The 22,236-nt window shown below is 37.3% G+C and overlaps 1 protein-coding gene across 2 annotated transcripts in view; it reads right to left on the reverse strand.

Moving 5' to 3' along the window:
- The window catches only part of USP25 (ubiquitin specific peptidase 25), an 88,737-nt gene that overhangs the window by 27,646 nt on the left and 38,855 nt on the right, over positions 1-22,236 (reverse strand). For both annotated transcript variants that reach the window (XM_036381714.2, XM_036381721.2), the window contains exons 6-12: positions 11,525-11,611; positions 6,833-6,970; positions 5,887-5,963; positions 5,044-5,117; positions 3,410-3,558; positions 991-1,118; positions 134-229 (exon numbers count right to left, since the gene is read on the reverse strand). In XM_036381714.2, the coding sequence (XP_036237607.1) occupies positions 134-229; positions 991-1,118; positions 3,410-3,558; positions 5,044-5,117; positions 5,887-5,963; positions 6,833-6,970; positions 11,525-11,611 (749 nt within the window). The remainder of the gene's footprint in view (positions 1-133; positions 230-990; positions 1,119-3,409; positions 3,559-5,043; positions 5,118-5,886; positions 5,964-6,832; positions 6,971-11,524; positions 11,612-22,236) is intronic.

Raw genomic sequence — 22,236 nt, forward strand, 5'->3', positions numbered from 1 at the left:
CCAAAGAAAGGGTAAAAAAAGAGATACAAAAAGGAAATCTCAGGTAAATAACTATACACAAAGTGTATAATTGCAAAGAGTTATTCTATGTAGCCCATAATACTATTTGCATTTACACAGTTATCTATAGTACCGTTCTAATCTCTGCTGTAAAACTGTGAGGTACTCTTTGAGTCTCTTGATTTCATCTCGTTTAATTCTTGTTATTTCTCTGTTTTTGTGCATATACCTGTAAAACACAAAATTTAGAAAGTAGTGTCAGCCCATAGTATCCCACCAGTGAAACTGAGGTCTGTCTCCATCAGCCATGCAGTTCAATACTAATAAAAACTGACAACGCTCTAGAACCTACAACATACTCAGCACTAAAAGAGAAGTGAGAAGAAAATGAGCCTTCCCTTCCACAACTTTCAGAAGATGCTTTTTCCCCAGTGTCAAAAGCTCTGTTGATACTGTGGATGACAAACATGCATTAGAAAGCCACTATTAGAGAGATTCTAAGTTAAGCAGTTTAAGTGGCAATCCCAGAGCAACACTCCTGTTTCATTATTTAGGTTCACAAATAACTTTACTGAAAGCCATCCTGGTATTTCTGCTCTACAGAGAAACTGCATGCACTCATGCTGAGAACTGACTGCATGTCTGAAGAGTATCTGCAACACCACTAAATATCTAACTTGTCACCCTGTTTCCCAAAGGGACCCATAAATGGCGGGTCTGATTTTTCAGAGTATTTTGCCTGTGTACACAAGTACCAAGCAATAAATGAAAGTAGAAACAGGTTTTTGACACAAAGCAGCAGTATGTCTTAAATTGTGATCTATGTGTATTTTCTGAAACAGATGAAACCCATGAAAACTCTAACTTGTATAAATAGAACATAAATTTACTATGATTCAAGTGAGCATAAAATACATCATCAACTTTAACAAACTTACAAGATTTATTTTATATCCACACTAGAATTTTGTTGATAATATTATACCGTACCTGTCTAGATACAAAATTGGAGGAAATTCTAATTTGTTGTGTATCTTCTCTGGTCTCCCCAAAGCCTGATTAAACTCAAATCTTGATAGCTCAAAAGTTAAGACAGGAGGAAGCTCTGTGAACCAGTGCTGGATGAAGAAACAGAAATCCCCAAAATTAATGCCTTTCAATAGCAGAAATCCAATAATAATGACACAGTACCTGCAGACTGACACAGCTATGACAGAAATTGGTTTTAGGGTGGGTCAGCATAAGTTTTCCAATGCTACCACCCTCTCCCTTCAATGTAAACACAGAGTATTTGTTGCTCGTGCTGTATAAGAGCTTTGCTATCTGTGTTCCAGCAGAGGAGGCAGAAATACTTATTCCACTCACATTTATTTTGCTCATGCAGAAGTCAGCTCATGCTTGAGCCTACCTGCCTTGCCAACAGTCCTGTTCCCTTAACTCCTCAATGATATTGAAAAGGTTGTTTACACTGTTATCAAGTGCTCTTCCTGCTATAGTTCTCTCAGACTCAACTTCCTGATCCTTTCATTCACCTAGCAACATTCAAAGCTCCTAACAATCCCCTCTGAAACAGGATCAGTGAGTTTTTGACATTTCCTGCGTACTAACAGCTTAAAGTTCCTACTCATGTCTTTAATCATCTTACTATCTTCTGCTATCATCATCTTACCCCATTTGTCTGACTACTCAGCAGAGGTCTATCCATAGTCCTCATTTCTTTTTTTACATACATTGTTTCTCAATTACAATACAAATCCAGCTCCAGTTCCAGCAGTGAAGTATGATCTTTTTTTTTCCCCTCTCCATTCTCACACATAACAACCACAGTCTACCCATTTAAATAAGTTTTGGGTGTCTAACCACCACCTGAAGTTTTTCTGATTGCTGCAGACACCTTTGACATATTTGTCATCAGTGCCATAGCCCAGATGTGGCATTTGACTCAGGGCTCACTACAAGTTCTCCTATCCAGCCAAATGTCTTGAATAGTCTTTTCATATGATAACTGGCAAACAGCATTTTCTTCCAGTGCTCATGGCTAAAATTCTCTTGAAACAGGATTTAAGTTCCTCAGGACAGAGAATATCTCCTTTTTCTGTTCCTACATTAGCTCACTAGCTGACACCCTGCTCTGTAACTGAGGCTTTTAGGTATCATGATAACAATACTAATATTAATACTAATACTAATAGCAATCAAGCTAAATACCCCACTACAGTCAATGGTAGGAAAAAGGAAAAAAACCCAGAATGTTACTTTGAGGATCTTTGAGTACCACATTATTATTCTCTTTAAGCTTTGATATCAATTAACTCAGACAAAAGTTTCTTGAAGTCTTTGTTCAGTTGAGACAGACCATGTTAAAGCTACAAGAAATTCAGAGTCCTTTAGTACTTCCAAACCTTCCAATGCACTGTGACATCTTTCAGGCATTATATTTAAACACATATTATTGCTTTAAACACATATTGTTGCTTCTTACTAAATGAAGCAAGATCACTATGGATTATTTCAGTGAAACATAAACAATTGGCCCTAGTAATAATGAAGCAATGGTTTTTCTAGAGTAGGACTTAACACATTACTTCTCTTGCTTTTCCACCATTGTCAATCTGTCATATGACTATTTCACTTCTATTTCCACATGCTAAGAAGCAAAGCTGACAATTTCACAGAACTTCAAGTTTAACAGTATAGATCTGTACATCACTATCCTGCTGTTTCCCAGTTTCCCAATATTACAAGTTAAAAAAAGTCTCAAAACCAAAACAAACCCACAACACCCAAATCTGACATTTCTAGTCAAGCATTTATAACAGAACTGGTATTTTATGCATGAATACACACAGGTTATAACTGCAAGACAACCTTTAGTTCAGAAGATGAACAGTTATGCTCTTGTAGTAGGTACAACAAGAGCATGGAAAAACTAAACTTGGGATTGCACCAAGAAATTAATGAGATTTTGTTTTCTTCAAATTACATTTCAGGAAATATGCTCATTGTAGAAGAGATGCCATAAAACATTTGTTGTAAAACACAGAACTGGTACCAGAACTTCAGACTGGAGGATGATTTCAGTGTATGTCACTAGGCTTCACAATTTAACCCCATGTGTACTTTGACATTAAAGGAAGCAAGATTGCATTACTGCAGAAGATTGACATCAAGGAAGAAATTACACCTGAACCTTTTACATAAGTAGGAAAAAACCTCCAAGATTTCACATCTTTAATATAACTGTGATGAAACATGAACAGCTGTGCAAAGAGAAAGTAGCTCAGCCTTTACAGGCAAAGGGGATTCCCATCTATACAGCAGGTGCCATGAACCATAAAAACCAGACATGAAACCCAAAGACAAATAAAAATACAATAACATCCCAAGAGAAGTGCACAGGAGCACTTACCTCCTGACCAGACTTTGCAGAGTTTTCTGAATGGAGAGATTCAATTTCCCCTTCAATCATTGCAGCTTCTAGGCACTCATGCAGATCTTTAAAGCCATTAACCTGTAGTGGATACTGGCCAAACATTTCTGTGTTTTCAAACTTTTTACCTTCACATGAAAAATTAAACAGTTAATGTTTTAGAACAAAAAATTTACCTTGAAAAAACCCCTATCTATCCTAGGTCAATTGATCTAGTCTACTAAACAACATCCACATTTTCTTATTGAATTTAATGATATGTTAAAAGACAATTTATTCAAAAACGTTGCTCAAGCGATATTGAAAATTACTGTATTTTCCTCTTCAGCCCACATTTATATTTTTTAGCATCTTTTGGTAATAAGCAAAACTGAAAGTTACTTGGTACCACAGACATATGGGAAGTTTTACACATATAAATCAAAGTCCTCCCCTGCAAATAGGAGCTTCATAATACAAATGTATATTGTATCAGCAAAGTCAGTGGAATTGCTGGTATGAAAGAGCCCTTTGTATAAGTATATTTTGCAAAAATAAGCCACAAAAGAGAACATTCATTTCTGTCCTGAAAACAAGATTATAATTTGGTAACACTGTATAAAGATGTAAGTGCAAAACTGAGGACAAATATGGAGGACAAGCGATTTCAACCTAGAAATTCAATTTATTTCAACCTAAAGTCAGTAACAAGTCTTGCATCCCCTAGTTTCTTTTCATTTGTTTGATTTTTACAAATCTCCTCTGTTAAAATGAGAATAAAAGGGATGAAAGTAGCTAAATATAAAGAAGCAAGAATGCTACTAGCAAGAAATCTGCAGAATGGTTCTGAAATCTGACAACAACTCAATAGAAACATGTTCAAGGTCACAGAATAACCTGGAAGCCACTTAAAAGACTACACCTGCTTCATTCAAATGCAAAAGTCATTCACTTGGATGGGAGGCAGAATCACCAACATTAAAATGACTCAAAAATACTTTCATAGCCTTTTGGAAATAGAGAACAGTACAATTCTGTAGATCTACTAATTGCACAAAAACAAGGTAAAGGGAAGCTTGTTGTACAGTGTCTTCCTCCTCAGCACTCTCTCCAACACTGCCCTTGAGCAGGTTTCTACTGACTTGTTTTCCAACAAACTGCACTTGTAGGAGGGTGAGCTTTCCATATGAGACATTGTGCATAAGGAAATGCTGTAACTGAAGGTTTAAATTGCATTAAATGAATCAGAGGGAGCATGAGAGAACAGCTCAGTGAAACACAGTATCTTGCATTCTGGTAAGTGGTAACAGTGCCCCAGTAATTTCTTCCAAGCATCTTCCCTCAGCACTAACTCCCTAACTTCCCTCTCACCCCAACTCCGGCTGCACTGAGAACATACACTCAGCTCCTGAAGGTTATGAAAACAGTTTTTGTGGATCCCTGCAGCTCACTGCATTTCTCCTCAGTCTCATACCTCACCAACCATTTGTCACAGACAAATTTATATATGTGTGTTCTCCATATCTGCTTCTGCAGAAGCAGCTAAAATCCTAAAAATGCATCAGTCACCCTTGTGCTTGGACAAGCACAGATCAGACATGACCAGAGAAGTCCAAGTAAGTTCTGCTGCATACCTTCAAGTACACCTACTGCTAGAAATCGTCCATAAAACAACTCCACCATTGGGTTCTTTGGTTTCTCTCCATCCCTAAAAGAACAGAAGCTGTGTTAGTGCAAAAAAATCCAAGTCAAAGCTACAATCTTTGATTTATAAAACTATGAATTCTTCTCAAATTCAGAGTTCAGAATGAATGGCAGAAGTTTAAAAACTTCTGAATTCATTATAGAAATGATGCCCATTTTACTGTTAATTTATTTTTGTACTTTCCTCTAATGACGATAACAATGATTCAAATATTTGCAGGGAAAACTATATTCTGAAAACTAATTTTCAGAAGTGGTTCATTTTAAGACAATCTATGCAAACCAGATTAAATAATAATACAGTTTAAACTGTACAAAACCCTTGTAAAAACTGTTTCTTAAAACATTATAGAAAAAATCATGTGTTCAAAAGAGTTTCCAGATGCTCACTAATACAAACAATGTGTATTTTCTTCTGAGATGAGAAAGAGGAGCAAGGTTTTGAAGTACTTTAACTACAGGATCAAAAAGCAAAATGGCATTAAAATAAAAAAAGCCTAATTGACTGCCTACAAAACACCGCTCTATTTTACTCTTTATATACTCTGGACTTCATGGAGCTAGATTTCTAATATGAAGTAAGAGGGTGAAAAAAGACAATTTGTGGAAAAAACTCGAAAGTATTGATATGTATGGAAAAAATCACACCTGAACTAAAATAAGTTACAGAGTCAAATTTTTTTCAGCCATACGGAGATTGCATTTTTGGTCATTTGGTTTGCTTTTCTCTCATCTAAAACGTTCAACATGCAGAGCTAAGAAAAAAATCTTACCTCTCTTCTTCAGCTTTAATTTGGAAGGCATCTTCTAGCCAATCTAATAATTTGTGTGTAAATTCACTAACATCTTGCTGTTAAAAAATAAAGTGATCAGTACACATTTGCAACAGAACACAACAAAGTGTCACCTTACAAGAGCAGTTTAGCAGAATTCCCTTCCCCCTCCACCAGTGTTCCAGAACCACACAATGTCGAAGACTATGCCATGATTGTTTTTTTTATGAGTGGCTCTGGTGTTCCTCAGCAGTGACACTGTCCTGTGATCCTTGTTACTTGGGCTCAGCTTTCACACCACGCTAGTCCAAAGGCATCTCTTGAATCCCATTGTTCAAGCCCTTTGGTATCTAGCAAGTGGTGACTAATATTACTTTCATCAAGCACTAAATTCTGTGTGCTATTGGAATTAAACACCTCAGCCACATAACCTTATGTTAGGAAACAAAGCATCTGAAGAAATAGGATATTTCTCAAAAAAAAAAGCAGAATATGCACATTAAGATTTGAGTAATAATCCTGAATATTAATATTTAGATCAGCCAAACCAGTATCCAAACAAACAGTATAAAGGCATTGTACATTAACAGTACAGCCCTGGGTGTACTGTTAGATCAGAATAGTATTTCTCCTTCAAAACCTCCCAGACTTAGAAGCTAAACTAAATCCTAAAAGCAAGAATGTTTAACTATTAGTCCATTTCTAAAATAATAGAAAGAAAGCATATTGAATAAAATAGTCCTGTTGTATGGAATTTTTTTTAATCTTTCTAATAAATGTAACCAGAAACCACATAAGTTCAAAGACTGTGATAATTAGAAGCTGCTTTTCTGCAGACATTTTGAAATTCTGTTGTCTACAGTAAGTATTTCCTATTACATGAAAGTGGTATAATATGGCTATATAAAAACATGCACAAAATTGATTGAAAATACATGGAATTTACCTGTTGGGAATCATTTGATTTAAAAGCATCTTTAAGGATTTCAACTGCTCTTGATGGATCAACATATTTTCTCTTTGAACCAACTAGAAGTGCAAACAGGTACCTCAATTCACGCATGAAAGGCAGATTCCTATGTTCCTGTATGTGAAGAATAAAAATATTTAACAAAGTGGTAACAGAAATCCACTGAACAGAAATGTTACCCAATAATCTGAGTCATAACAACATATAAGGTTACTTGCAGTACTACCAAGGTAATGCTGCATGCCTTTTACTTGTCAATGTTACAAAATAATGCGGTTTTCTGAGAAGAAAATTCCATTTCAGAAATGAAAGGTTCCCTGAAATCATATCTAGATGATACTGTTTGTCTTGAAGAGGGCCTGCATTGACAACTGGACAAGCAGAGATGCATTTAGCACAGAAATGTTTCTCTGGAGACTTACAAAGCCTTAAGTAACACCCTGCAACAATATGCATTATTTTATTGAAATTAGTATTCCTCTGTACCTCTAGAAGAATTTCTTGTGAGCCTACACACTACTCAGCACCTTTTTTAAGCTTATTCTTTTCCTGAAGACTAAACTTCTAAGGTCTAAATTAACCTTTATTATTTCTCTTGACACAAGTAAAATAGCCTGCTCTTGCTCCTACCCAGCTTTGAAGTACAGTTCATGTGACTATGGCATTCTTTTGCTGCTTTCCAGAAGAGAAGAAATACTTTCTGCCTGCATGATGAAAAACAAATAAACTGAAATACAAATACCATAGATTAAATCACAGGTTACCAATGCTGCAGAGATTGGGTATCTACTCCTGAGTAGATAGTTGGCAAATACTTGTGAAATTAAACCCCATGAAATATCCACTTGTGTCTAGAACAAAGTATCATTCAAAGGCACCACAGATGTCTGATACTGGTCAAACTGGAATTACTTGATGACAAACTATTTCATATGCTCATCAGACAGCAGACTTGTTTAGTCACTCCAGGAGGCATAAAGCTTTTTATATGTAAAATATGGTTTACTTCAGATTGCAAAAGTGCACAGTGAATTCCATGTGTTCCACATAATACCTAGGAAATACTTCTAGCCATGTAAATCTCTGATTTTAACTTGCTCTTCTAGTTCACCTTGCAAAATACCTGCCAGTTACTAACACTGCTCACAGAAAAGGCTGCACTTCAAGTGCCACTCTAATTCAGCATCAAATCATCCTAATTTAAGAACAAAATCAGTCTCCCATTTAGATATACTTAAAGCATAATATAACAACAAAAGAAGGAAACAAACTGCAAAAGTTGTATTTTTCTTGCTGTTTTCCTAAAGTTTTCTATTAAAACAAATGGAATTTCAATTTTTAGATACATTTTATAAAGATGCTTCAATATCACTGATAGTTCACATGCATAAAATAAATTATTAACCACAGAATACTATTTTTATTCAATCTGAAGTACATAGGCATTATTATAAAGTACATAGTTCATTACTGCATTACTCAAATTTACACTACAACTTTGGCAGAGTTTTAGCCAAAGTTAGCTTGAACAACTGCCTATCAATGGAAGTAGAATTACTCAAAACAAATATCTACAAAGGCTACTAAAGTTCTCCAAAACTAGGGAAATCCTTGCTGCTTTTGAAAAAGCTCAATTTAATGCAATAGACATGACCCTTGACCAGAACTAACCCTAAAATCTTCAAAATAAGGTGGGTCAATCCCTAAGATAAGGTACTGAGTTCCACAAAAGGACTTGCACATCAAAACAAAGAACTGATAAAGTGAACACAGCAGAGCATACAGTCCTCACCTCTAAAGCATCCTGTACATGCACCAACACAAAATAAGTTTTTAACTAAGCACTGCATGGAAATTTCATAATCTAAAACATTCTCCATTTTATCACCTATCTTCCTGCATAAATTATTCCTTAATACATGTCAGAATAACTTATTATTATAAATGCTTTTAAAGCAGTCTGCATATTTAATACATAGCAAACACTCACTATGGCAAATCAGCTTGCCAGGAGAGTGAGATAATGGTATTATTACAATAATATCAGAACAGGTGGAAGGATGTGCTAACCTGGAGTGTAGTAACCCCTTTTCTCTGATAATAAAATGTTTCCTAAAGATATCACTGAGGCCAAATATTTAGCTGGTCTCAGTGTGTACAGGAAAAAGATCTGTTCATGTGACAGCAAGAGCCAAGAGAACTGGAACAGCAAAGAAGCTGCAGTAACTACAGAGAACTGCATTTGTTCTATAGAAAGAAACCAAGAAGACAAATTATTTTCAAATTAAAAAAAGGAAGATCAAATCAAAGATTTTAAGTGTATGCCCAAATCCAGAAAATCAAAGCCCAATTAGTTGAGACAAATAGGGTGGGGCTGTTGTTTGTTTGGGGGTTTTTTGAAGTAAAAATTTATACCAATGGCTTCTGGATCAAAAAGTTTACATGCCAAATTATTCATAGCATTTGGATTCAATATATTGATGGGAAAAAAACAAACATCCTGCTCTGTAATATTCCCTGAAGTACAACCACATGCTTTAATTCTAAATCAAGAGATTGTCATGACCCCACCATTAAACTGTAATTCCTACCAACTGGAAGAACAACAGGATGTAAACCCAAGTATTCAAAATTTGGGATTATTAAAACATATCCTTTATTAGCAAGGAAATTTGATCCTGGAGAATGTCAGTCACATATGGTAGTTAATATTGAAATTAAAAAAAAAACCAAAACCAAAACTGAGGCAAAATAGTTTTAAAATAAGTAAGCCGTCAGAAGTAAATTCCAGGGCTTTACTTTTTTTTTTCTACTGTCAACTGGTAACTTATATTACAACTCTGAATCAATTTGCCTCTAATTGCCTTCACTTACAAAGAAATAAAGGCACCATATTTGGGGGCATGCATGCTCATGTCTTCTGTTCATCTAAATTCCAACTAGTGCAGCGATCCCTTATCCTAAATTCTCCTCAATCCATTTTCAGCTGTAGATAAGACAGAGCAGTACATCAAGTCATAATGTTACTTCCTTCTGGAATGTAAGTTAACAAAGGAGAGGACACAAACTACTGCCAGAGATTCTTTCTAGCAAGGTTTCTGCCCAAATCCATGTACTTGCCTGGTGTCACACCATTTCTCACGAACTTATTGCCTGTCATGGTCAGAATTTCTAAAAGAAAGCACTTTGGAACAGCTAAAGGCATTTGGCTGCAAGTGTCAATGCTTGGGCAAGACGTTTATGAAGCCAACAGCTTGTTATCAGCTATTTCATACCACTTTGCAGATGGCAATTGCTTTTTCCATGCTGAAAAATGAACACAGAATTTCTGAGTACTGAAGAATATTACTAAAACAAATTACACGATGAAAAATTAAATGCTGAGTAGAAAGTCAATCTAAAAATATAAATAAAAAAATTTAGTGCAACTATTTGTAAAGCATGACTAATCTTTCTCATTAAAATACACTGCCCCATCCCTACCTTGTGTTGGGAACACTACCCATGTTTTCTTTTTACACCATCTTATGACCTAATGCAAACATGCTTTCCAACCAAAAAAAGTGACCCTGCACTTTGAATGTGGAGAGGAAAGAAGGGGGTAGGGCAGGAGAGAAATTACCCAGGCCTGACTGGACATTCAACTTCCCTTTTATGGAACATACCCAGAGGTTTAGAAAATGGACACTGTCTTCTCTTTTTTTTTTCTTTTGCTTCTCTAATTACAGCTCTTACTTTTGATAGTGAACATTCCAGAGAATCCTGAAGGGACAAACAACTAAGAACAGGCTGACAACACACTTGCTTGTTTAAAGCTGACAGAAAGGGGCAACAGGCAGTACTCTAATTTACTGTGAGGGTGGTGAGACCCTGGCACAGGTTGTCCAGAGAAGCTGGGGATGCCCCATCCCTGGGAATGTTCAAGGCCAGCTTGGATGGAGTTCTGAGCAACCTAAACTAGTGGAAGGTGCACCTGTCCATGGCACAGGGGTTGGAAGAAGTTAATCTTTAAGGTTCTTTTCAACCTAAATCATTCTAATTTCTGGGTATGCAAAAATTCATTGCTCTATAAGTCCCTGCTAAAAATCAGGCAACAAAGCATCTTCATACAGCCACTTCCTTTTCCAGTTTTTCCTTCCCATTTCATAGCATAGAAACCACAGGGCCCCCACAGCATTTGTCCTCAAAGGAGGCCCATGAAGGAAGAAAAACTGATCTGTCTTGTCCCCCACTCCATGACCATTCCCCCTTGCCAGTCTGAAGCCACACAAAACCTAAGCTAAGGCCTTCCCCTCCCCAGTCCTTATGAGTACCAGGGTAAGCATGAGAAAATTTAAACTTATATCACCTCCTGAAAAAGCCAGAAGAGACAAGCTAATGAATGAAAGCTCAACGTCAGATCATGAGTGGGAGGGAACTGGAATAAAATGAATTTGCTAAGACAAGCTACACTCACATGAGAAATGCTCTGCCTCTCTCAGCACCCTGCCCCATACTCTGCTGCCAGGCTGATGCCATTTATGTAAGATCCACAGCAGGAAGCTCAGAGAACTGTTAACTGGCACCTCTAAAACCCACGCTGATATGAGCTACAGATTCAAGCTAAATTCAAGTACAAGACAGAAATGCCCTCATCAGCCATGAGAGAAAATCAGCTTCTCCTTTTACCTTTTGGTTTCGGGGTAAATCTTGAGCATTTGCAGGAGGATTGAAATTCAAAACTAGTCTTCGAAACTCCAGTAGGTTAAATAATGACTGAAAAGAAAAAAATTAAGAAAACCTTTAAGCACTTCTATAAACAATACAAAACTCTTCCAAATAAGCCTTAGCAAAACAAATGAAGTGTCAAACACATGCAGTGTTAAGTTTTGTTTCAGAAGGCAGAGTATTGCTAAACATATTTTCACCAGAAGACAATTACTTTTGCCAAGAAAACAGCGTAATAAAAAAACAACTCTGCACTTAATCACATAAAAGGAACAATAATTTTACATAATAGGCAAATTACATTTTACAACAAGAATTTTATGAATTGTATAACTGTCAGTTTTCAAAATAACACGAAACACTGTTTGGCCATCTAAAATTTATCTTGTAGGCCCTCTATCATCTACTCCTAAGTGCACAGAGAGTACATCTCTGCACGTGAACCTAATTCCACTTGCATTAGCTGAACATTTTGCATTCTGTCCTCTCTTCCCATTCCTACAAGATCTGAAGGATGCACATTAGAGTAAGGAAATTGGGTTATACAACTTTGCAGGTAAGGGACTGATAACAACTTTGCCATTTTATGGACATGTGAATAGACAGGTGTCTGTCTGTCTAGGACATGAAAGCAGGCACACCCACAAAGAACTCCACAGTGCCTGGAGCCAAGAGAGTACAAGAGCAAGATGACTCTGGGCTGCAAACAGTAAAGTCCAATGCATTGGGCTGAGAACTGGAGGCCTCAGAACTTGTGGAACTGCAGCACTGCTTTTCTGTACAGACAAAAAGCATCTTAACTAAAAATCACTACGTTACAGAAGAGCATTCTGATGAAGGCAGGGTAGGAAGAAAGGTCTGAAGTACCTTAAACATGCTCATCAGAAAAGCACAAGAAAGATCTGCCCTCCTATTTGTATTTTATTTGGTTTATAATCTATAATTAACTCTCCTCCAACTTCATCACATATCTTAGCTTTTTGTTTTGGAAAGGCAGAGTTTGCTTACCCCAGCAATAGACTTTGATCCCAGAACTTGTCCTACCCATGTAAAGACTTATGTCACAGATCACATCAGTTTAATAGGTTTTCAACACCAAAGGGCCAAATAAGTGAAACACAAATTGTGAAGAGGCTCTGCACTTATTCCAGCAATTTAGAACATATTGGTAGGAAAATAAAAATAAAATACTGCCAATGTTCCTGATTCTCCTTGTGAAAGAGCCCATAAGAGTCTAACCTTTTCCCACACCCCACAGTATACAGCATCCCCAACAAAACAAAGAGGCTTCCATTGGGACATTTCTTTTTAGATTTAAAAAGTATCCAAAACATCAGCCAAAAAAAGACCTCTCCGACTTTGCTGAATCAAGGCAGACAACTGAGACAAACTTTTTTCCTATTTTGCTGTTCAAAATACGTGTTCCCCTTTTATCCATCCTTGCAGAGAAGGGAGATTAAAACAGAGTCCTTTGTTTACTTACTCAAAGCATAGAAAATGTTAATATTTAATTCAAGTGTCAGTCTAGAAGCTGATACTAATTGAAGTTATGTCTCATGATGTAACAGAATTCCACTGGTGGGCTCTTCAGCAAGCAAAACATAGCAATGTTTTATGTACAAAATAAACCAGCTGCTGAAATATAATGTCCAAAGGCTGAATTCTCTCCATAACTAATCCAAGTGCCATCAAAATGCCAAGCAGCTGAGCAGGCCAATTTCATAATACAAACACACAAATTATGTACAGAAAACTGTACTCAAGTTTAGCATTTTTGCCTGTCTTTCAATCCAACAGGTTTTTCACAAAAATTCAGTTTCTTAAATTCAGAAGTCTACTGATCATAATTCCATGCTCTCTGACTGACATGAACAAACCCATCTGTGCAATCTCCTGAGAGTAATTAAGAGGATTGTCCAATTTGCTCTTTTCTTCTTCAACCTTGAACTATTCAAAATTTCTTATGCAAGATGTTTAGTTGTTAAACTTCTTGCCAGAAAAGCTTACAATGTGCATGGCTGTTGTGAGATACAGCAGAACCCTCACAGTTTATGTGCTGCCAACACCACTAATGGACACAGGACAGGACAGTGTCATGCTGTAGCTCTCCTATAGTCAGCTAAACCAACTTAAGGAAACTTAATCAACTTATGGAAACTTCTACCTTCATTTAAAAAGATCATTTCCCAGTGTAAGTGTAAACAAGTGCCTGAAACCAACTGTTTTAGTGCCTGAAGTATCTCAATGAGGAACCTGCAGCTCTTCCTGAGGTAAGGAGATAAAAAGGAGCTCACCTAAGCCCAGCAGGGATCTCCCAAGACCAACCACCCCGGAGCCCAAAAAGAGGAAAAGCAAAACACTTTCTAGTTTGCTGAGCCAACTGTCAAGGCTCCCTGCACCCAGGGTAAGAGGCCCATGAGGCAGAAGCTGCTCTTCTGCAGCCACCAAGAGACAAAGCTGAGACTGTCCCTGGCCCAAGTGCCACACACTGGCCCTAGCCTAAAGCTCCCAACAGATTTGCTTTCCAAACACACTGCATGGAGCAGCACCTCACCTCTTACCCACTTGGCTTCAGCTACACTGAAGGGGTAAGAGTCCCAGTGCAAGAAAACAGGCTGCATCTAAAAGGTGGACACTTCACATCTACTGTCCTTGATCAAATACCTTTACAATTGACTAAAGTATGCACAACTTATGCATGAAAGAAAAACACTCTACAAGGTGGGTTTGTGGCTTCTTTTTTTCTCAGTTCATTTAAACAATTTAAAAGCTGTCATCTGGAAACCTAACTGAGCCAAGCTAAGTTATACCAATTCAAATTGCCATGAACATAAACAGACAGTATGGACATAAACATAAACAGTATTCTTACTGCCTTGTATTCTGTCAGAACAGAACAAAAATCTAGTCTCAGTTTAAGGTATTCACACTAACAATACTGAATAATGAATACAAGACATTGTGGCTTTCCCCTGCTATAGGTGGTTATGATGTATTTTCAGTCATACCAGAGAGAACTAGGTAGAGCTGTAGCTTCTATAATGTAAGATTCTAAAACATTCACTTTTATGAGTAATGTTTACTTGCATTCAGTTCAAAAACAATTTCTGAATCTAAGTTGCCTGGGTTTCCCTTAAAACACTCTGCTTTATCCCTTTTTCCCCCCTTAAAATTAGGATTATCAAACATAAGGACCTTGCCAAAATTTAGGTTGACTGAATAAAGAATTAATTCTTAACATTCAAGAACAGTGATGAAGAATATAAACAGAATTAGTGCTGCAAGAACATAAATTAGTCAGTATATTAAACCTATAAATGCCAGGCATGAAACACAGGTCATTAAATGCCACCAGCAGAGTCCTAAATTAATAAAGTTACTGACACCAATAACAGTTAGAGAGTAGGAAAACACTGCTTCTGAGTCTAGGTACAAGATGACCCAAGAAGCTGCTGCAGAGAGCTTCAGACAGGCTCTTGGTGGATTCTTGCAAGTTTGTAAGCATCGGGAACTAAAACCAGCTGTTTCACTAATAGATTAATGAAAACATTTGGTTCTCTTTGACTTCCAATTTTGTATTTGTTTTCAGCACTGAGAACAAAAAAACAAGAAAAAGGCAAAAATAGTCCACAGGAACTGTGCATTTTTAATATGCATCACCTTTATAAAGTTTGCATAAGACCATGAACAGGCAGACAGCTTCACATTGAATTTTAAAAGGTTAAGCTTGGAAAGACAGAGGGAAGGCACGACAGAAGGAAGAAACCCAAAAACTAAATATATCTACTAGGACAGCTTGAAAAGCAACTCTTGGCAAGGGAAAAGAAAAGCATGCATTCCTACAGAGCTCCTAAACAAATTCCTTTAGGTACTGGCATTTAGCTAAAACATGATCTTGCATGAGTTGAAAATTTATCTGTATTAGCACAGCACAACACTCATTTTCCTCATTTAGTCATCTGCAGCCTTTTATGCACTTCAGTTTGACATTTACTTATTTATTTCATTTTTTCTTTAAAGCCACAAAGCCAAGACCATATCCACCTTCATTCTGTGTAACAAGCAGAGAGCAATTTTAAATAGTGAATACATCATTACTGTTCTAATAATAAAAAGCAAAAATATAGCCCTATGTCATAAAGTATATTATTTGGAATAGTTTGCCTCTACCAACATGAAAAATTAGATTTATGTTCTTACTTCACTTTATAAACAATTTTGGTGATTTAAGGAGACAGTTTTAATAGGGTAGACTGAGTATTATTAGGGTTAACATTTGATTCATGTTAATAACTCAAATCAAAGAGAAACACAGAGCTATGGCATTTATGGTCCTACCTGCATGCATTGCCATGTTTCCTCCAATAGAATAAAGAATATGAAATTTACTACTTATCAATATTTGAAGTCATAAGGTTCAAAGTACTCCTAAATATTGCAAAAATTAGGGATTTAATACTCCTGCATGCCTCTGATTGAATATTAGTGTCCAAAGCTCCATATTGCAAAAATATGAGCAGCTGACAGCTGAGTACACTTCTCACCAACTTGCAAGCCTTTTGGACTCTATATCCCTATATCTTGAGAGAATTGGGATTGTTCAGCCTGAAGAAGAGAAGGCTTCAGGGTGACCTAAACTGTGGCTTTCCAATACCTGAAGTGAGCCTAGAGGAAAGATGGAGAGAGACTATCCTGGAGTGAGGACAAAAAGGGAATGGATTCACACTCACAGAGCAGGTTTAGATCAGATATTAGGAAGACATTCTTTGCTGTGAAGATGATGATGCACTGGCACAGGTCCCATTCCTGGAAGTGTTCAGGGCCTGGTGGGATGGGGCTCTGAGCAACCTGGTCTACTGGAAGGTGTCCCTGCCCATGGCAGGGGGTTAGAAACAGATAATCTTTAAGATCCCCTCCAACTCAGGCCATTCTTTGGTTCTAATTTGGGAGAATCACTTCCTTCCCCTCTTTAAGGCTTTCCAGACTTTTCCTATTTATTGATTATTTTTCCTTTTTGATTCATATTCTTCAAAGTACTTTCTCACAGTCCATAAAGTGGCTGCTTGTTGCAACTGCACCAATTACTCTGCTGGGCACAGCGCTGCCTTCTACCCTACTCCTCCTTATAACTTTGGGGTTGTCTCCTACTCCACCTGTTTGTGTCTTATTCCTGTTAAGTGGTAAATCCTGTTTCCAGAACAGAGACTAATAAAAGGCATTAAGAAAATTAGGAAGTCACCCAAAACATACTTTTGTGCTTCTTTATATACACTGAGGATTTGGCACAGTCCAAAGCTTCTCTCACATTCTTTAGAAAATTTCACGTAAAGAAGACAGAAGGGAAGTGAGCAAAGCAGCTTTAAATCTGGGACTTGAGCAGGTTCCTGTTCAAAATTCACTGTGAAAGTATGGGAAGAGGAGTTTTCTTTTGCTCTTCCCCTCTGAAATAAAAACTCTTACAGACAAATATGACACTGCCTGATGGCTGAACTTCAACACAACCACCCCACATGTACAGTGGTAGTGAGAATCACAGATTTGAGAATCACAGATTCAATCCCAGGTCTCAAAAGCTTTGGAAAGTACCTCTAAAAGGACATTTTTATTTATAAACAAGCAACCAATTAGCATTCCAAACTGCTGGAGACTTAGGTACAATTTGCAGTCTTAAGCTATCATGTCTTTCATCTTCAGAAGGCTGAGGTACAACATGGAAGAAGATGGAAAACAGCTTGCACACTGTTTGAGCTTGAAAGTCAAACTAAGACCTCTAGCAGGCTTGGGTTAAGTCAACATTTTAAACAAACAGCTCACCATGGAATTACCAGCCTGCATTTAGAGAACATTTACTTGTTTATAGCAACAAACTCAGAACACTACTACAATTCAGAAGACAGCTAAGTATGATATGTGTCCAGAAGAATTCACTTTATGCTTGTGTCTTGGCACATACTAAGAAATGCCATCCAACCACTCCTCTACTACATGGTCAAAGCAAGAAAAAAAAATGTTAGGACAAAAAAAAATCACAGCCAACATTTCCTTACATGGTTACAGAAGTTTTCAGCTTCTTGCCCAAATTAAGTGATGTAAATTTAAATAACACACCTAAACAATGCATCCTGTATTCTTTATTTTAATTAAATAAGCAACTATTTATGAGTCAAAATGAAAGGCATGATCCATTAAAGCTTTCCATACCTTCGCAACAAATTTTGCAATATTACAAATCACTAAATGTAAGGTAAGAGTATGAAATATCATACAAGCAACCTGAGGAAGCCAGAGACCACAGAAGCACAAAAAGCAGGAAAAGGAACAACTTGTCAGCAAATATCATAGGATGACTGAATTTGGAAGGGACAGGTTCACTTTTCAGAGAAACAGAGGGAATGGCAGAGGAATGGAAAGCAAGAAACTAGATTTCTAACATTATTATTGCTCTGCCCATGAACTTCTACAGAGCAGTTTATATCATATCCCCCACCAACCCCTGTCTCAGGCTGTTCCACAGTGAAAAAAATGGAAAGAAAATATTCCATCAATGACCCTTTTAAGTCATATGGGGATTGAACACTGAATGTTCTTCAGCCTACAACCTGGCACTGCATGCCCAGCAAAGCAAGGGACTCAGGAGCAATGTATAAATGTGCACATTTAATAATATTATGCTAGGCTTTTTGTATGAATGCTCTACCACATCATCCACCACAATCCTTTCCATCCGTCATGACAAATAAGAAACATAAAATAATGTAAAAGTTAGATACTTGTGGTAGGCTGCTTTAAAGAAGAACAATATTGGCAAGTAGCTGAGCTACCAACTGGGAAGAAAATACTCTCTTGATTCTCATCCATCAAGTTGGTTCATTTCTTCCCAGAACTAGAATCAAAGGAGATCCTAATCCCAAATACACTGACATCAGGGAAACAAGAAGCTTGCTCCTAAACACAATGCAACAGAGTAAAATGCCAGAAGTGGTGTTAGGGACCCTGAAAATAAAAGTTAAAGAGCACCCTAGAGATTTATGCTTACTAACTTCATTCAGCAAGCTATGCACTTTTGGGGGAAAAAAAAATCTCATCCTACTCTGACAGACACAGGGAAAAGTGTGTGGGGATGCCAAGCCCCAGCTGTCCTGTTGGGATACCTCATTTGGTAAAGGGAGAAGCTGCAACCAGGCCCCCTGGAAGTCATGAGACTGGGGGAGAGAGTGCACATGGTACATGAGGAATGGCACTGGAGAAAGAGGAAACAGCAACATTCACAGAACAGTTTTCACTGATTCCTCAACACACTTTCCTTCTCCCACAGAAATGTACCTTGGCACACTGTGACATCCTCTGAACCATCTGGGCATTTCTCATGGCACTTTTTCCACAGGGCAGATCCTGCCTGGACATTACTTCTTGTACATGACCAGAACCCCACTTGGGACTCCAAAAGATAAAGTTTGTCTGGTGCAGTGTCTTAAACCAAAACATCTGGGGGAGAACTTGCACAGGCAGCAAACCTAAGAGATGATTCCAACAACATATCCATGTCCTGTCCTTACTTGCTTTCTACATCCCGTGTCCTGAAAACTCTTAACTTCTGCTCAGCATGGGGTGAAGGAACCACTCCACAAGCTCCATAAATTTATTATTTCTAAGCCATTTTCAGGCTGTAAACTCTTATAGCCAAGAAAAACTGTGACGTTACCTTTTCACAAAGGGGCCACTAAAATCTACTGCAGAAAAGTAAAAACATACAGTGGTGTATTTGTGTTTTGTTTCTTTAAAGAACTTGATGTCTTAAATTCTAATTCAAGAGCAGACATATGTAGTCACAATAATGAGAATTTTTAAAAATTAATAAATAAAAAACCAATGCACAACCAACAGAGAAATAGTCTAAAGCCTCAAGATTTATGGGTCCTTTTATAAATGTTCCTCTAACTAAACAGTAGCAAAATCATGCATGGGTGAACTCCTGTCCCAAATGTAGGTTTATTAAAAGTTCAAGAAGAGGTAGAAAAAAGGTTGAGGAACTTGATTCATTTCTTGGCAGGTGACATGATTTAATACAGTTTTGTTCTTAAATACTGTCTTGGGGACTCAGTTTTAAATTAATGTTATTATCAAGTCAGAAGTCCTCAACAGCAAGGCAGATTTTTAGAAGTTACACTGTGGGAAAACATTACTGGTCACTAATGCTGCTGAATGTAACTGTGGAAAGCAAAATTTTGTTTTGCAGCTCTCTGAAGAGAGACTCCCCTCTTCCTGTGCAGAAGAGGATGCCTTCCACATGTGCCTATTTCCCTACAGCACAAATAAATACAGGGTAAAGGCAACATTTCAAACAATGTTTGAATCTTGTTAAACCTTGCTGTCATGCACCACGAACATCTCTTCAGGAATTTCGTACTCTTAATGCAAATACACAAACCATTTATGACTGCATTTCACTAAGTCAGTTAATTGGTGCCTATAAAAACTTACATTGCAAAAGGAAAGCATCAAAATGTCAAAATCTCTTTTTTCCTTAACAAGCACGCCTTAAATAGAAGGATGACTTTTCTTTCTTTGCAATTTAGTTTTAGATTATATTACACAATATATCATTGTGACTGACAGTAGTTAACATTTACATATTGTTGACCTATGTGATGTGTCAGGTTACAAAAGCCTCCCAAAGAAAGCAAAAAACTACTTCTACATAGTCAATGCAACCCAAGTAGTCAATCTGCCCTGTGGATACATAAGTATGGTATTAGCTAATGTTCTAAATTAACATGCATTAAATTTCCTGGGATGGTTGCTTGAAACATAAATCTTCCTGGCTGACAGATAATATTAATAACCTAAATTTTCAACCAACTGAAGCTATAAATCTTTCAATGGTTTGCTTAAATTACATTCCATAGACCTAACTCCAGAAGTTTCACTATCTTTTAGGATCAAGCCATTATAATTCCAGACACCCCAGATTTTCACATGGTATGGCTGGGGACCACAAGAACTAGCTAGGTCTCTTTCTAATCTGTTTTCAAGGTATAAAGTTGCACACTGGGTATAAATAACGTGAGATCATAGGTCTAGCATAGGTTTTTACATTCTCTGCCCTCTGCTCTTATCTCTGTGATTAAGAAATTAAAAATCCAAGTTTCCATAAAAACATTTATCTAAAGATTTTCAGTTTCCTATATAAAAAATTTCTTTAACAGAAATGCACATGCACATAAAATCAGTGCTTTAGATTTTGGGCTGCTAGGAATATAAAATCTGATTACACAACAGAGAAGGTAAGACACCAAGTCACATTAGCCCCATAAAGATCTTAATGGAAATATTTGCTTCTGTTAGGACAACGTTTCTGCTATTGCAAAAAGAGCTATGCATGTGATGGAATAAGGAAACGAGGAGAGAGGAACAAGGGAAACATCAAAAGATATCCAGGAACACAGAAAATTCAAATACTGCTAGATTCCTAAATGCTGAAAGAAAAAAGGCCCAAGAACATAAAAACTTCAGTGGGAAGTTGAGAGGGTCATAGAACAATTAAAGAAACCTTTCAATTTCATGATCTGCAGCATTACCTAAACAGAATCTGCAGGTAAGTAAATCCTTCCCATTAAAAAAAAAAAACAAAAATCAAAACCAAACCTACACATAAAATGACCCACTTCAAACAAAACCAAAAAACCTCCAAGTCAAGCAGAACATGTATAGCAGTAATCCAGTTTATGCGGTCTACTGGGATTTCAGGGCAACTTTGGAAGAATTCATTTAACAAAAGCTTTTAACTAGGCACCAGTGAGGTGAGATGGAAAGTCCAGGTACAAACAAAGAAGCAATCAAAAACTAAGAAAGGAAAAAGAGCCAACCATCTGTTCCAGCCTGAAGGGAGGTTACTGTAAATTCACCAACTCTGCACTGGTAAGTAAAATTCAGAAGTGATTGAAAAAGGACAGCAAGTTTTGACCATGTTTGCTCAGTAAAGAGATTTGCAGTGTAGTAGAAACTCGAGTTGGCAAGCATGAACAGACAGAAACATCATATGAGATTGAGTATCTATGTAAGAAGAAAGCTATTTTCAAAACTGCTATGTGTACAATGAGGTACCTGGTGGAAAGCAGCTCAGGAATTTGTAGATGATGGGCACTAAACTAACTAGCATTATTCACATTATTGACCTGTGAGATCAGACAATGCTACTCAGGGCTTTTTTTCAGGCATCTAAAAACTTTCTAAGGTTTGACAAACCCTGCAGAGCCTCTCTGGGCAACCTCCACTGCTTGCCTGTCTTTATAGGAAAAATGCTTCTTTATATCCAGGCTTAATCTTCCTTATCTCAATGACTCCTATTGCCTCTCATCCTCCCAGCATGCACTGCTCTAAAAAGCCTGGCTCAAGTACATCAGAAACCTCTTGTATTCTCCATGACTTGGCAAAAATGAGAGAGAGCTGCCTTGCTAAGACTTCTTCCCACTGTCTCTCATCACCACTGGATGCAGCTCAGTGGGTCCTGTGGACTTGTATGGGTCAAATTTGCACACTCAAATCCTTGTTCAGAGTTCCCTCAACTACGTACAGGTCTGAGGTCTTAGAGATAGATCTCACTGATAAAGACTGAGGCAAAGCAAGGCACTGAGTACCTCACCTGCTCTATTCAGCCATATTCTCCTCACTCA

The sequence above is a fragment of the Molothrus ater genome, chromosome 2 (assembly GCF_012460135.2).
Source record: "Molothrus ater isolate BHLD 08-10-18 breed brown headed cowbird chromosome 2, BPBGC_Mater_1.1, whole genome shotgun sequence".
Classification (NCBI taxonomy): Eukaryota; Metazoa; Chordata; class Aves; order Passeriformes; family Icteridae; genus Molothrus; species Molothrus ater.